At 34.1% G+C, this 16828-nt stretch overlaps 2 protein-coding genes and 1 pseudogene across 2 annotated transcripts; 2 read left to right on the top strand and 1 right to left on the bottom strand.

Moving 5' to 3' along the window:
- Positions 1-584: 584 nt before the first annotated feature.
- LOC136971276 (putative nuclease HARBI1) lies at positions 585-2008 on the top strand. Its single transcript, XM_067265735.1, has 3 exons — positions 585-925; positions 1211-1520; positions 1673-2008. Exons 1-3 carry the CDS (start codon positions 585-587, stop codon positions 2006-2008), a joined length of 987 nt encoding a protein of 328 aa, XP_067121836.1.
- Positions 2009-2216: 208 nt separating this feature from the next.
- On the bottom strand, positions 2217-3971 carry LOC136971275 (uncharacterized). Its single transcript, XM_067265734.1, has 2 exons — positions 3701-3971; positions 2217-2812 (listed from the first exon to the last, which is right to left on the bottom strand). The coding sequence occupies exons 1-2, from the start codon at positions 3813-3815 to the stop codon at positions 2217-2219; spliced, it is 711 nt and encodes a 236-aa protein (XP_067121835.1). The 5' UTR covers positions 3816-3971.
- Positions 3972-15218: 11247 nt separating this feature from the next.
- LOC136971274 (cyclin-dependent kinase 9 pseudogene) lies at positions 15219-16433 on the top strand (annotated as a pseudogene).
- The last annotated feature ends 395 nt before the right edge of the window (positions 16434-16828 follow it).

Genomic DNA, 16828 nt, shown 5'->3' with positions numbered 1-16828 from the left:
ATGTGTATTTGTTTGAATATCACGTGAGAACAGCTGAACCAATTTCTATGAATCTTCGTACATAGATTCAGGGGTTAACGTTACCTTAGGTAGCCAAGATGGCGGCGCGTCTCTAATTCCAGCAAGGAAACAGTGGGACGCACGTTCTAACCTAACCTAACCTATTCTAATAAATCACCATAATTATTAGCAATCAAATTATTAGAATAGGTTAGGTTAGAACGTGCGTCCCACTGTTTCCTTGCTGGAATTAGAGACGAGCCGCCATCTTGGCTACCTAAGGTAACATTAACCAATTTGGGATAGTTCTGGAAAAGTTATTGATTACTTTCCATTTCCAAAATTGTTCAATTTTATAAAGTTTGATAGAATTATGATATCATTTGCAAGAGTAAATTGTTCACTTTTGATTCTTACCAAGTATTTAGCATGAATAGGAAGATTGCCCAGAGACCAGTAGGTGTGAACTGAACTGTGAAATTCAAATACAATATGGGTACGTTCGTTAAGTCAAACGAGTTAAACGAGAATGACGTCATCGTTATTCTCGTTTCGTTAGACTTTCCGAACGATTCGTTAAGAAAATGGCTGTTTCTAAATCTGAAGTTTTAAACATTGTTAGTGCAATTGTATCCGAAGTATTTTTTTCGGATGAATCTGAAGACGAGATTGGAAGTTATGTAATTTTAGAAACTTCAAAAAAGAGAAAAAGGAGACTGCGTATAAAAGGATACGTAGAAAGTGTCGTTCCTTCGTATTTAAGCGACGATTTCCAATGTCATTTTAGAATGAAGCGATGCACTTTCGAAATTGTTTTGGAAAAATTAAAACCAAAATTACTAAATTCTTTCGGAAGACCTTGTTTAGATGCAAACAAGCAAATTTTGTCGGTAATTTGGCTTCTAGCAAATCAGGAATCATTCAGGTAAAATAAACTACTTAATAAATTTTAAAGCTAAATACTGTATTCAAATTTATTAAATAATGTTTCAAAATTAGATAAGCCAATAGTTAAGTGATAACATAATTCATTGTTACTAATTATGTATGAAATTTGCCAATATTAAAGATTTACAAATAAATTTATAATTTTCTTAAAGAAATTCCTCAAGTCTGTTAAACTTAATGAAGTTAATACAAATAATTTGTATGGTAATATTGGTATTTATTAAATTTAAGTATAATTAATAACTTTTTTATTTCATTATAGGTCAGTAGCAGACAGATTTGACATATCAAAATCTACCCTGTATAGCTACCTGAATAAAGTTTGTAATGAACTCATAAAAATGGCAAGTGATGTCATAAAATGGCCAAAATTGGAAGAATATGCCCATTTAACCCGAAAATTTAAAAATATAGCTGGTTTCCCAGGTATAATTGGTGCAATCGATGGGTGCCACATTCCCATTAAAGCTCCAAGTGAAGCAGCGGAAAAATATATAAACCGGAAGAACTTTCATTCTTTAATTTTGCAGGCAGTCTGCAACCATAACTTAGTTTTTACAGACTGTTATTTGGCATCATGAACAGAACCAGGGAAGCCACGAGTTTTCAGAAATTCTGAAGTAATTCAGAAACTTAACGATTCTTCATTATCGGATTATCACATTGTGGGAGATGCTGCTTACCCACTTATGGTGTCATTAATGGTACCATTTAAAAATAATGGTCACCTACTCAAATGCATACATATAATAATAAGCTGTCAAAGAGCAGAATTGTTATTGAGAGGAGCTTTGCTTTATTAAAAGGACGATTTAGACGGTTAAAATATTTTGATGCAAATAAAACATCAATGTTGCCCCTCTACATATTATCAGCCTGTGTCCTGCATAACATCTGTCTGATGGCAGGGGATGATTTTGACGAATTTGATACAATTAATTGTGATGATGAAATGCTTGAAAATGAATCATCTAATACACACTATAACAGTGCTGCTCAAAGAAAAAGACAGCTTATTTCTGATAGTTTTCTAAGCTTTCAGAAATCATGTTTTGTTTGATAATTGTAGTATTTCTGTACAATGTAATATCTGTTTAGAAAATTATTTTGTCATGTCATTTCACAGAAAAATAAAAGTTTTTATATTGCATTCACAAATGACTGGTTTCAATATTTTAGTGATTTATTTACAATTAATTTAACCACTAAAGCAATTTAAAACACATTCAAACTATAAATCAATATTTTATTTACAAAATAGAATTGTTTTACAATTTATCAATTAAGCATTGTAATTTTTCTAGTAGTAATGTTTTCATTTTCATATTTTCTTCATGCCGTTTTTCAACACTAAGTCTGTAATTAGTAAACCATTCAGGTTCTTCTTCTTTTCTGCACTTCTTGTTGGCAGTTGATTTAGGTGATGGAGTTTCTGGCATTGTATTGATATTTCTATTTTCTGTTATGGCAACAGAATTACTGAATCCAGAAGATGAACTTGCAATGGAAACAGGCTGTACAGCTGGATCTTTTGCAAATATTTCATCTAACTCAGTCATGTAACGGCACTTCCTTCTGCACGATCCACTTGTATTATTATTATCTTTTATTATTTTGTAATTATTTTTTAAAGATTTAAATTTATTTTCGCACTGAAGTGCCGTTACAGAATAGCCATAGCTTTTAAAGCTATTCGATATTTTTTCCCACACTTGTTTCTTTTTAAAATACGGAGACGAAAACATGCTTTCGTTTATTTTGTATTCATTGAGAAGCAAGTGTGTTGTCTCATCATTCCAAATAAATGTCACTGACTGACTTCCAGAAGGGGCTGCTTCTGTTTCTTGTCTTATGTTTGGATCAACTGAAAACATAAGCAGTAAATATAATTAAATTATTTATGTTTAAAAAGTATTTGTGTTTAAAAGTATATATGTTTATAAAGTAGATGTGTTTAATCACATTTTAGATGAGACAGATCTAAATTTGATCAAGCTAAACTTTAAGATTACTATAGTTTTTAAATTAAAAATGTCTATTTTAAAAGCAAAATGCTTAGATTTGTACAACAAAAGAACACTTAGCTTGTTCAAATTCAATCTTCATATAAGTAATAAAAATATTCTAATTAAAATTTATATTAATATGAATTGATTTATCATTAAAGCTAGGACACACAAGTCCTAAAAGTCATATAAACAATTAAAGATATAACTTATTTTTTATGCTTAGATGCCCTAGCCTTGTATGTAATTACCTACTGTTCTATAGCATATGTTTCAAACAAATTGAAGGTAGATTGAATTTCTTCAGCTACTATTCATTTATTATTTAACATTAACTTTAAGTAGCACAATTATTCACTTTTTGTTGGGAGTTATACTCCAACTCTGTGTGTGATAAGTCTCAACAAAAAGTGAATAATTGTGCTACTTTACTTAATTATTTCTAGGAGGACAAAAAGCTTATTAATTGTTGTATATTAACTTCAATAATTAAGGAAAAACTGTACAAAATGTATAAACTGTGTAGAAATACTACTCGAGCATCAGATATAATCAATAATGGTCTTAATTCTTGACATAAAAATTATTTATAATGGTATGTTCCTTTATTATATACTTATATCTTATGCAGATGTGTAGTTTTTGTAAAAAAGTAATTAGGATAAAATACAGTATATGATTTTATGAAATTTTGTATGTTAATTTTTATTTAAGGTATAAAAAAATAAGAAAAGAACTCTGCTTACCATTCTCATTTCCGCATTTCTGCACATGGGTCGTTATTTGTAGCATACTGCCTTTCAACCCACAATTAGAGCACATATGTAGTACATCTGATAGATCGATATTGTTGGACGCCATTTTCTTAACGAAGTAAACCAACTCTTTCCTTCGTGAGCTTCGTTAGAGTTTCGTTCGAAACGTCATCACCGCGGAGCATGCGCACTGAGCGAGACTACTACTATTCGAACAATTCGTTACTAATGCGTTTAACTCGTTTGACTTAACGAACGTACCCAATATGCTAATGTTGTGGACATTAGTGAAAACTGGTCAAATGAAATTTGATTCATCAGTCTATGATTTGAGCAAAATGTTTGAGGTATTGAACATATGACAATTGCCATTTTTACCTCAGAGTTTTAGTTCATTATACTTTCGTGTTTTTGGAATTGAATTTTGAAAATTCATTCTTTAGTTTTACACAAAAGTCAGCTTTGTTGTTTCAAAATGATACTTCTAACAATAAATGAAGTGACAACACTGCTATTACTTACAAATAAAGAATCTTTATTTTGCTTTTGCTTGGCATCAAGTAAATAAGGCCTCAATAAAGCCCTACTCATAGTATTAAAACTTTACAACAACACTCAAAGTAGCAAATGCACTGTAATGAATGAGGAACTCTATAAGAATTTCTTGGAATAAGATATTTGAATTAAAACATCACTTCCAAGGAAACATTGTAGGAAAGTAAAAGCAAGGCTGAGGAAATGAGAGACCATGAATTTAGGAAAAGGAAGAGTTCTGATTACTGGTTTCTAGCTGTATTCAGCTCATATCAAGCATAGAAGAACAATTTGCTTGAAATAAGGAATTTTACCAGATTCTTGAATGTTTTGATTTATAGTAATTCTGGTAACATCTCAAAACATCTATCATCTGGAGTGTAGCAATGATTTTTGTAATTAATTATCTGCAATACAAAACCAGGCTACATACAAAAAAACTTAATCTTTAATTTCTTATGTACACGAGATATGGTGCGATCGTACACGTCGAACATAGAATCAAGAACACGTGCGCACAGAGCGAGGTCCAAATCCAAATCGAGGTCATAGGGTCAGAGTTCCTCCTGGTGGCGACTTTTGGATTTTTGCCCAAAGCTGTCGCCACACGGAGCTCTTCAGAAAGTGTGTAAACTAAGGCCATCTCTCAATAAGCAAAAGCTATGAGAATAGTTGTTATCCTTTTCATCACTATGGCTGAAAGTTACAAAACATCAATTCCGCAATTTTAACAAAATGGACCGATGTAGCCTAGACTCCTACAGGGTCAGATTTGACAATATGGTGTGAATACGGGATGACCAGATACTTGAGTCTGAAACTAGTTTCTCTAAGCTTACAAGTTAGTTCTATGCAAAAAGCTGTCTTGCCTTAGACTAGAGTTTCTGACTCTTAGCTATTTTTTTCTTTGGACTCAAAATATGTTTTATATAGTCCTGGGAATTTCTGGAATTTGAAAAATAAATTATGGCAGCTAGATCGTCAAGACAGTTAAAGTGTCGCTTACTGCTCTGGGATCCACGGTCAAATCCGGGTGAGTAACTCCAGAAATTTTTTGTGGGCAGTTTGTCCCAGATATGTTAGACCTGTCCCTCTCCCCATCTAGCTGTCCTATTATAGAATTGGCCAAATTCACGAAGAGCACGGTAAAAGATCTTAGTGCCAACAGGACAGAAAGAGTCAAAAATAAAAAAAATGTTTCAAGTCTTATGAATTACCACAGGACTTTACAGTTTGAATTAGCATAAAAATATTTTGTTATATTTATTATATTTCAATATGTTTTATTTTCATTTTAATATACTTATGCAGTGAATTAAATATTGTTTTTAAACTAAAATAAGTTTTATTATAACAAATTTTATTTTGAATTAATGCATACACAAAGTAAAAATTTAAACATAAAGCAAACAAAAATATGTATAGCACAAAGCATATTTATTATTGTTTATATACAGTATAAGAAAAATATATACAAATTAACATGTAGCAAATGCAAGAAAATATACACATTTAACTAAGAAATTTTGTGATAAGAAGGATAATTGCATAAACTAACTGATACGGACATGGCAAAACTCAAGTATTTTGGTAAAGCTTCTGTAATTTATGGTTAAAGACTAAAAATTTCTGTTTAATTTTATTTATTTTTATATCTAATTTTATGCACATTTGATTTTGAATCTAAATATGTTTATATATAATAATAATTATTATTTTCAGGCATTGGAGAAAACAATTCGTGCAAATATTGAGAACGAAATCAGGTCTAGAGCAAGTGGATTTGGAACAAGTTCTTTTAATTCTAAGAATAAAAACTGATATTAAAACATTTGTATATTTTTATTCTCTTTAAATTATCTTTATTAATTGCAATATATGTTTTGTTTCTTCCTTGAAGAAATTTTTAATACACTAAAACCTTGATATAATAGAGCAGGAATGGGCAAGCAAGAGTTCAGTTGGAGTCGAAATGTAGGTTTTGCAAAATGCACGGGAGCCGCAGTTCTGTACTGTCGTGGCAGATAGTACGGTAAGGAGTGCAATTTTATTATATAATATAAATATAATATAAAACAAATATTGAATTTTTTTTAACAAACATATTTTCACAGAATTATAAAAATAAAATTGTAAAAACAATAATAAAAAACAGAAATTAACACTTTCAGCAAGAGCGGCATATCTGTAATAGAGTAATTTGGGCAAAGGGGTTGTGCTTTAAAGCTGCTGAAAGTCTTTCATATAATAAATTAGGTTTTCCAAATGCATATGTTAAAAAATTGACAAATGAATTAGTTCTTTATTAATTTAGTATTTATTATTATTATTATTATTAATTTAATTAATTCTTTTATGATCCATAAATAAATAAAACTATACTTGCTTACTGAAGATGCAATATCATAAAATAAAATAAACAACCATTCAAACTTCAGCAAAAATTCTTTAATCTTAAGAACGTTTTCAAATGCATTAAGCGTCCATCTTCAGTTACTTCTTTAAATCAAATATGAAATTCAAACAAATATTATGTAAATTAACGGCACGATTACAATAAATAAATAAAAAATAAAATAAAATAAAATAAACAGGATTATTGTAATTTACAAAATTATGCTAATATTTCATAAACAAATAAAAATAAAAAAAAATAAAAACAAAACAAAAAAACCAACATGAGGTTTAAATCAATCATGGATTATCGCAGTATTTTACAATTACTCTCATCTGTCATTAAAGACTTCTAAGGGCTAGAAAGCCCAACAACATAAAACAAGACCAACACCAACACCAGCTCTAGGATTATTGTACTTCTATAATTAGTCCAAATCATCGCACAAAGATTTCCAAGCCATGGAAAGCCCATCAGCGTCCCTATAATTAATGCATCGTGTACTTTTCTGTGCTCTGTGGATTTCCAATTTGTCAAAAAACTTTATCGCGTGTTTCGATCTAGTAGACCTGATGATAGAGGCTTGGTCCCAAAAGACCGTGATGCCCTGCTGCTTAGCATAATTGGCCAGGACCGTACTATCAACCAGTTTTTCCACCGACTGCTTGTGTTCATTGATCCTCTTTTTTAAATTCCTCGATGTTGCCCCTATATATACTAATTTAGAATCGAACCTATGTTTTCTTAATGGTATCGAATAAATTCCTGTTAGGGAATTACGCTCATACTGTTAGACATGTGGCTGTCACGTGTTAAAGTTTTGTCACATGTTCTTTGACAGTTATATTGTGATGTACGGTGACAGCGTTTATTTTCCTTTGTTTAACATGTCCGTGGGAACTCTTGCCTCTATGTTAATGACCAGTGGTATGTGGTCAGTGGGTGGTTCTTCTCAGTGGAGTGAAGACATACAGAAGTTAAGTCCGTCTCCCGTTTTCATCCTTGCTGGCTCAATTCATCCAACTTCCTTAACAGAAATTACTAACAAAAGGTTATGGGCCCAGTGCAGCAACCCAGGACACTAACCAAGTAACCCAGGACAGTAACCCAGTACATTAATGCCTTTATAATTTTTGTTCATTGTGATATTGGATTTGTTTGAGATTTGGTGGGATCCGAAAGACAACGTGTGAGATGGAAAATTTACATGGAGATATCTTCACAAAGGAAGGGTTTGTCAACTTCCAAAAACTGGATGGTTCATCCAATTTATCATCATGGCAATTCAACGTAAAAATGCTGTTGATGAAGGAAGATCTGTGGGCAGCGATCGAGATGCCAGTAACAGATAGAGAACCTACGGCGAAAGAAAAAAGTTGTGATCGAAGGGCGTTAGGAACAATAGCCCTGACAGTTGGGGACCACGTTAAAGTCGATATCCAACATTGTACAAGTGCCAAGGAAGCATGGGATACTGTAGCAAATCTCTACGAAGATAAGAGTATTCTGAAAAAGCTGCAAATAAAAAGGGAACTTTACTCCATGGATTTTAACACGTTTCAGGTATGACCGCTTATATTAACAAAATACAAACCCTCATTGACCAGTTGAGAAAAATCGGTTGTACAATCGATGATCAGGAACATGCGGAATTATTATTGATGCGTTTACTGGAAGAATATGATAGTTTAGTGACCAATTTAGCGATTGCCGCAGACGTAAAATTAACCTCAGTTGCAGTCAAAGCTAAACTGCTGCAACAGGCTGCCAGAAAAAATGAATGCAGTAGTAATAATGAGTCAAAAGTGTTTAGTGCAACAAGAAACCGTTTCGATAGAAGAGGCATTAGTATAAAACAAAAACATGACGATACAAGAATCTTTAATGGAAAATGCTTCAAGTGCAATAAGTATGGACATAGAGCATCGCAATGTCACAGCGAAACAAATCCGAACCAGAAAAATCGAATGATGCTATGACTGGCAAGAAAATGCATCTTTCTTGGTTATTCGCCCACCATGAAAGCTTACAGACTATGATCCGAGCAACAGATCTATTGTAGTATCAAGAGACGTGAAATTTAATGAAATGTCAAGATGCACATCAGACGAGAAACAGATAGGAACTGTCAACGTAGTTCCATCAGATGACAAGAAAAAGTTCAACGAAGATGAACACCAGAGGTCAAAGGAGAAACCCAACTGCATCGACTACAAAACAGTACCAAATGAAGTTTGTGACGTGTGTACTAAAGGCAAAAGTCAACGCCAGCCGTTTGGTCAAAGAAAAAATCATGAAACAAAAGGTCTATTAGAGTTAGTCCATAGTGACGTATGTGGCCCTATGGGAGTGACATCACTTGGAGGTGCGAAATATTTGCTGACTTTCATTGACGATTATTCGGGATGGATCCATGTATATCTCCTAAAATCCAAAAGCAAAGTGCTTAATTGTTTTATAAACTATAAAAGATTGGTAGAAAAGCAAACAGGTAAACAAATAAAAAACCTGAGAACTGATAACGGCGGTGAATATGTGAATAGTCAATTTAAAAGTTTTTTGAGTAAAAATGGAATAATTCACCAACTTACTTCTCCGTACTCACCACAACAGAACGGAAAATCCGAGCGGATGAATAGAACCTTATTAGAAAAAGCCCGTTGTATGTTACTCGAAGCTAATATTCCACCGGAGTACTGGGGAGAAAGTATATTAACAGCAGCTTACATCGTGAATCGAATTCCACAAAGGAATGGAAATATTCCGTATGAGAGATGGTTTAACCGAAAAGTGAGTTTAAGACATCTGAGAGTATTCAGATGCACAGCTTATGTACACATCCATAAGGTGCAACGAAAGCATAAGTTTCAAACACTGGCAAGAAAATGCATCTTTCTTGGTTATTCGCCCACCATGAAAGCTTACAGACTATGATCCGAGCAACAGATCTATTGTAGTATCAAGAGACGTGAAATTTAATGAAATGTCAAGATGCACATCAGACGAGAAACAGATAGGAACTGTCAACGTAGTTCCATCAGATGACAAGAAAAAGTTCAACGAAGATGAACACCAGAGGTCAGCGGGGGCTGATTCCAAATCTGAGGACTCGGAAGATGAACCTGAAGAGCAAGAGCAAAGTCAAGAGCAGAGCCATTCATCTGTCCCTACAACGATACGGAAATCCAATTGTCTATGCAGTAGGTCAAGTGCCTTTTTCATATTTGCAGGCAATTAAGAATCCAAATTCCAAAGATTGGATTAAAGCAATGAAAACTGAGTTAAAGGCGATTCAAGATCAAAAGGTATGGACATTATGTGAATTGCCCAGTGATAAGAGAGCGATAAAAACTAAATGGGTTTTTACAAAGAAGGAATTAGAAGGGAAAAGTAAATTTAAAGCTAGGTTAGTAGCTAAAGGCTGCGCTCAGGTTAGTGGAGTGGATTTCGGGGAAACATATGCATCAACTGCAAGAAGCACAACTATTCGGATGTTGTTTGCACTAGCTGCGATGAAAAACCTAGAACTCGGGCAATTTGATTTCGAGACAGCTTTTCTAAATGGGGAGTTGCATGACGAAATCTATGTAACTCAGCCAGAAGGTTTTAGCATAGAAGGGAAGGAAAACTGGGTCTATAAATTGCATAAAGCATTGTACAGATTGAAACAATCAGGGCGTGTGTGGCAACAAACACTAAAAGAAAAATTGATGCAGATAAAACTGAAGAGCTCAATCTCTGATGACTGTTTATATTATAGAGCTGAAGGTGCGAAGATTTTATTATTGCTGATTCATGTAGACGATATTATAATAGCTCACAACAATAATAAATGGGTAGACGAAATTAAGCAGAGATTGACAGAATCATTTAAACTAAAAGACTTAGGTTCTCCAAAGTCGTTTTTAGGGATAGAAATTAGAAAGGATAGCAACACAGGCAAAATTACACTAAGCCAGGAAAAATACATTCATGAAATTTTAGAACGTTTTTTTATGGACAAATGTAATGCTGTTTCAACTCCATGCGATTCTAGCTTAAAACTCAAGAAACCTCAGGTAATAGATTCTGAGTTGATGTCGAGAATACCATATCAGCAGGCAATAGGCTGTTTAATGTATGCCTCAGTAATGACCCGTCCTGATATCGCACATATTGTTTCACATTTAAGCAAATATAACAATGCATTTGACAGAACTCACTGGGAGGCAGTAAAGAGGGTATTTAAATATTTAAAAGGAACTGTGGATGTAGTGCTTAGTTATGAAAGAAACAGAGAAATAGACATTGTAGGTTTCTGCGATGCTGATTATGCTAGCGATGAAGATGACAGAAAATCATATTCTGGTTACTGCTTTAAATTAGGGAATAACCTTGTGAGCTGGTCAAGTTGTAAACAAACAACTGTAAGCCTTTCAACGTGCGAAGCAGAATATATAGCAATTATCGAGGCTAGCAAAGAAGCAATCTGGCTTAAATCGCTATTAAGAGAAGTGCTATTAGGCGAACTTAAAACAGAAACGACTTGTATATTTTCTGATAATCAAGCAGCAATATGTTTGGCCAATGGGGAAGGCTCTCACAAAAGGGTAAAGCATATAGACATAAAATTACATTTTGTAAAGGACCTCATCAGTGAAGGTAAAATAAAACTAAAACACATCTCAACTGAAAATATGCCTGCAGATGTATTGACAAAGGCACTCGGTCCGAATAAACACAAGAAATGTTGTAAACTATTGGGTCTTGATGTTCGCTAATATTAGTATGTTAACTATTATTGTTAATGACCTTTGGCCATGCAACAGCCAAGTGGGGGATTGTTAGACATGTGGCTGTCACGTGTTAAAGTTTTGTCACATGTTCTTTGACAGTTATATTGTGATGTACGGTGACAACGTTTATTTTCCTTTGTTTAACATGTCCGTGGGAACTCTTGCCTCTATGTTAATGACCAGTGGTGTGTGGTCAGTGTGTGGTTCTTCTCAGTGGAGTGAAGACGTACAGAAGTTAAGTCCGTCTCCCGTTTTCATCCTTGCTGGCTCAATTCATCCAACTTCCTTAACAGAAATTACTAACACATACTTCATCTTATCATTCCTTAAAAGCTTGTATATAGTGGGATTGCGTCGATAAATAATTTGCAAATTTCTACTCCTGGAAATCCTCTTAACTAACGGCTTAAAAAAAGGAATGTAATCGAGGATCACTTTTTCTCTTGGTTGGTTTCTATTCATCCCACGTGTTCGGTTATGATCCTTCTTGATGAGAGCATCTATTTTTTCTGTTCTGTAGTCATGCTGCAAAGCCGTTGTTCGGATGTATTGTAGTTCTTTAATTGTATCCGAAACATCTGTGCAGTGTGTGTGTGCTCTCTGTATCCACAAGCGAAATAGTGCCATCTTAATATGCCCAGGGTCTGCAGAGTTCCTAGGGATAAAGATTGGGAATGATGTCGGTTTGCGATAGACATTCGTGCGGATTTCCCCTCCATGTTATAGTGAGATCCAAGAAATTAACACTGTTATAACTTTGCTGATCCAACTCTAGAGTTAAACCATAGGGGTTTTGATTCATTAAATCTATAAACTTTTTGATGTTGCGATTGTCCTTCCACACGATAAAGATGTCGTCCACGTATCTCACGTATAATAAAATATCATGCTCTACTATCGGGAGAATACTGCTTTCTACATTGCTTTTTTTTTGTTTTGTTTTTATTTTTTGTTTATTTTTATTTGTTTATGAAATATTAGCATAATTTTGTAAATTACGATAATCCTGTTTATTTTATTATTTATTTATTTATTTATTGTAATCGTACTGTTAATTTACATAATATTTGTTCGAATTTCATATTTGATTTAAAGAAGTAACTGAAGATGGACGCTTAATGCGTTTGAAAACGTTCTTAAGATTAAAGAATTTTTGCTGAAGTTTGAATGGTTGTTTATTTTATTTTATGATCCATATCTTCCCTTTCCAAACAAATCCCCCAGGCATCACTCATGGCGAAACAAAACCAAAACTGAACAATGCTGGGCTGCAATATTTAATTAATCTAATTTAAGATATATGCTCTCCGCCTAAAATTAGTAGTGACTTTCCCCGTACAGCATACTTTTTCTATTAGCAATAGAGTCATTGTACAAAAATACGTGCGAACCTCAAGGTCAGTCCAGCATTGAAAATAATGCAAAGTCGAAACGTTTTCATACGTGGATTTTGTATTTATTACTGTCCAGTTCTACGTCTAAATTGTTTTTAAAACATTAATAATTCTCTAGTTCAAACATTTTTAATTTCAATTTTGCAAATTAATAGTAACATTTTATTAAACAGATTGGATCGGTTTATTTTTGCGTCTTTAAGGGGTAATAGCATTGTTTACGAATGCACGTTACTCCCTCGGGCTTCATTTAGTCGAAAAAGGGTCAAGCGCGTATGGACAGTTTACGAAAGTACAGTACGTGTGCATTTGTAAACAATTGTAGCACCCCTTAAAAACGCAAAAATGAATCAACCCAAGGGCCGTCTCTATTTGCGTCGAATATATAGGCCTATACGAAGCTGGTTCTTGATATTTAGTACGATTACAGACGACTAGATGTCAGTATTTTAAATTTTTATTTTATAGACCGTTGTATTGTAATATTTTGTGAGACGCGGGCCGCACAATATACTAATGCGGCCCGGAGGCTTCAAGTTGCCCATCCCTGCTTTAGATCATATCAATATCATCACTTAACAAGAACAGCCAGACTTTTTATACATTTAGAACTGACAGCAATCAAAAAAGTGCAATTGCAAAGTATGCTTTTTGATTCGAACTGATTTTATATCATTGCACAAAAAAATAATGTTCTACATTCTAGAACGTCATATAATTTTAAGGGACCGTATTATAAGTTGGGAAGGTTGTCTCCTCAAATTGGGGGAGCTACGTATACTTCGTGTAATAAAAAATTAAGCGTACAATAATATATCTATCATTCTTTTGCGTACATACATACCGTGTGAATAATTTCATCGGGACCGAAGCAAAAAGTTCTAACTATAAAAGACACAGAAAATTCGAAAAAGACTAGCGGAAACATTCACATAAAAGTGTTAATATTCTCAAGTCATAAATAGACACGTGAAGCAAAAAATAGAAGGTAATAAAGGAATAAATCGGCTGTCATTTTGACTGCTTTCTGCGGTTGTAAGACCTTTATATCTCTGGACCCTTTGATTTTATCAAGATAAAATTCGGCGGTAATACAAAACGCTAAAATTCAGGAAAAGTCAGAACATTTCAGCTTCCTACGAGGTTGTGGATTATAGTTTAAATGGTGATATTGCGGCTTCATAAAAAAATGTCTGTTGTATATATTTAATACTAATGGTAAATCTTACCAACATTCTTTCCATAGCTCCTTTTTCATGGGCTAAAAATTTATACCGGTATCGCACGATCCCCACAGAATATTTTTTCCGTTTAGACTGGTTTCCTGTTTAACATAGCCAGAAGAATGAAATACGGTAATTTTAATACCCAGTTAATTATTGCACAATTTAAAATTTCCATTATACATTTTGTGTCTGGTTGCACGTAAGAATATGCGTTGCATCGATCGATGGAATTTTATAATTCCCATCTTTGGTGGTATGGGCAGTGATCGAGAAAGGTCGCACACGCAATGGCAAAAAGATGACCGACCGCTTGTTTGTTCGGGAGCGAGAGCAGATTGCTGCACACTACGAGGTGTGGAAATCAGTGGTTGCTGTGCAAAGATGGTGGCATACGGTGAAGGGAAACAATCAAGAATTGTCATTGGAAGCTAATGATCGCAGTAGGTTCGGTTACAGACGCGCAGAGAATGGCCATCAATCCAAATCACGACCCGAAGAAAACGTATCGTTGGTGGATGGCGCCAGTTCTTACATTGAATTTTTAGGTGAGTACCCGTATTTCCATTACATTTCGAATAATTTTCATCATGTTTGCATTAGAAATGTAGAAATTATAGCGATTTTTCAATGCTTAGTTACTTTCCACCAACCCGACATTCGGGTGAAAGGGATAAAGGTATTGATCTTTAGGGATTTACTAGATATTTATTATCTTGCGAGAATTTAATTATAATTTTTGGAGTTTTATGTCAAGCCAAGATAATTACTACTATATACTAACAGCTTTTCGTGGCTTTAATTATCGTCATACAAAGGTATAAAAAGTAGGTTGTCCAATTACACCAAGCAGAAATTTTACATATCTAATTGATACACCCTCGTATTTTCATAATATAAAATTTACTTCGTATTAAAGATATGTCATCAAATTTTATAAAACAAATAAAAATAAACAGTGTTTATTATTTATGGAAAAGCCGTGGGACGATCAAGACGCACAAAGTCCCAGCTGCTACGCTTCTATGGAAATAAAAATAAATATATAAAGAAGATTCAAATAAATTTTTATAACTTAAGTTGCAATACATTTTTACTCTATCGCATTTTTTAATTTGTTTTCTATAGATTTATTTAACTTTTAATTCGAAAGTAATTTTTTTTAAGCAAATGCAGGTGGTGGCAACACGTAACTTGTACTGTAAACGAACCACGTGAAAGATTCCTTCATTGTTGGAAGGTAGAACTGTATTTCTGAAAATGGCTACCGCTTCGAAGCTACAACGCTCTTTACCGTGTAAACCCAAAGGATTTGGCTTTCCATTTTGCGACGACGTGAACAAGTACGATGTAATCACGAAAATCGGACAGGGAACTTTCGGCGAAGTGTTCAAAGCGTGCCACAGAGGGTCCAAGAAAATAGTGGCTTTGAAGAAAGTGCTAATGGAGAATGAGAAAGAAGGCTTTCCCATAACGGCTCTTCGAGAAATCAAGATCCTACAGCTATTAAGACACGAAAACGTCGTCAGTTTGCTAGAAATATGCCAAAAGACATCTGCCTCGAGCTTCAAAGCCACTTTCTACTTAGTATTTGAGTTTTGTGAACACGATTTAGCCGGATTATTGAGCAATATTAACGTTAAATTTTCCGTGGGAGAAATCAAGAAAGTGATGCAGCAGTTACTGAATGGACTCTTTTACATACACAACAACGGAATACTTCATAGGGATATGAAAGCGGCCAATATACTCATCACCAAAGCCGGCGTGCTGAAGCTTGCCGATTTCAGTCTGGCCAGAGCCTTCCGCGCCAGTAAAATTGGCCATCCGAACAGATACACCAATCGCGTGGTCACTCTATGGTATAGACCCCCAGAATTATTATTGGGAGACAGGAACTACGGCTCTCCTGTCGATTTGTGGGGAGCGGGTTGCATCATGGCAGAAATGTGGACCAGAAGTCCGATCATGCAGGGACACACCGAGCAGCATCAATTGACTTTGATCTGTCAGTTATGTGGTTCCATAACACCCGAAGTATGGCCCGGTGTAGAAAAATTGCAATTGTACAATAAGTTAGAATTACCAAAAGGTCAAAAAAGAAGAGTCAAAGAGAGGTTGAGAGCTTACGTAAAAGATTCTCATGGTCTGGACCTCCTCGATCGGTTATTAATTTTGGATTCGAGCAAGAGAATCGACAGTATCTCTGCATTAAATCACGATTTTTTCTGGACCAATCCCTTGCCTTGTGATTTAGGCAAAATGTTATCTCAGCATACACATTCAATGTTTGAATATTCTGCCAAAAGAAGAAGAATGGACCAACAATTTTGTCCTAGTCAGGTCCCCCATCTTAAACCGGTACAGAGTTTGTTTGAGAATGTTTGTCAGAGAATTCTTTAACATTTTAATTGTATACTTTTAACATATAACGAAAAATTGTAAGGAAAATAATAAATTTATTAATTCGCAAAAACGATTACGTATAACTTAACAGTCCAACTTATCTACGTTGAAAATGCATTCGAGAATCAAACGGAATTCAGGTGGCGTTGTAAACCAAAAGCATTTAGGCTGGTTGTATTAAGTTTGACGGATTTTTAATAATTTTAAATAGAAAGACGAAATATTTATATTTTATGTATTAAAATTAAACAACGTTATTCCAGTCTTAAATAAAATAACTAAAATGAAATAGCGTCGTCTTTGAGTTGGTTATTAAAGATGGAGAAGGAAACGTTATCGTTTATAATGAAATGAGCGATTACACAGTCGCGTTAAGATTTTTATTATACATT

Source organism: Centruroides vittatus, unplaced genomic scaffold, assembly GCF_030686945.1.
Source record: "Centruroides vittatus isolate TY-2023 unplaced genomic scaffold, ASM3068694v2 contig_2433, whole genome shotgun sequence".
Lineage (NCBI taxonomy): Eukaryota > Metazoa > Arthropoda > Arachnida > Scorpiones > Buthidae > Centruroides > Centruroides vittatus.
This window is presented reverse-complemented; position numbering and strand designations above follow the sequence as displayed.

Coding starts and splice junctions, on each gene's coding strand:
- LOC136971276 (XM_067265735.1), top strand. CDS start 585: ATGGCTGTTTCTAAATCTGAAGTTTTAAACATTGTTAGTGCAATTGTA. Junction 926..1,210: donor GCAAATCAGGAATCATTCAG/GTAAAATAAACT, acceptor ATTTCATTATAG/GTCAGTAGCAGACAGATTTG. Junction 1,521..1,672: donor TTTTTACAGACTGTTATTTG/GCATCATGAACA, acceptor TAAAAATAATGG/TCACCTACTCAAATGCATAC.
- LOC136971275 (XM_067265734.1), bottom strand. CDS start 3,815: ATGGCGTCCAACAATATCGATCTATCAGATGTACTACATATGTGCTCT. Junction 2,813..3,700: donor GAAATGCGGAAATGAGAATG/GTAAGCAGAGTT, acceptor TTATGTTTTCAG/TTGATCCAAACATAAGACAA.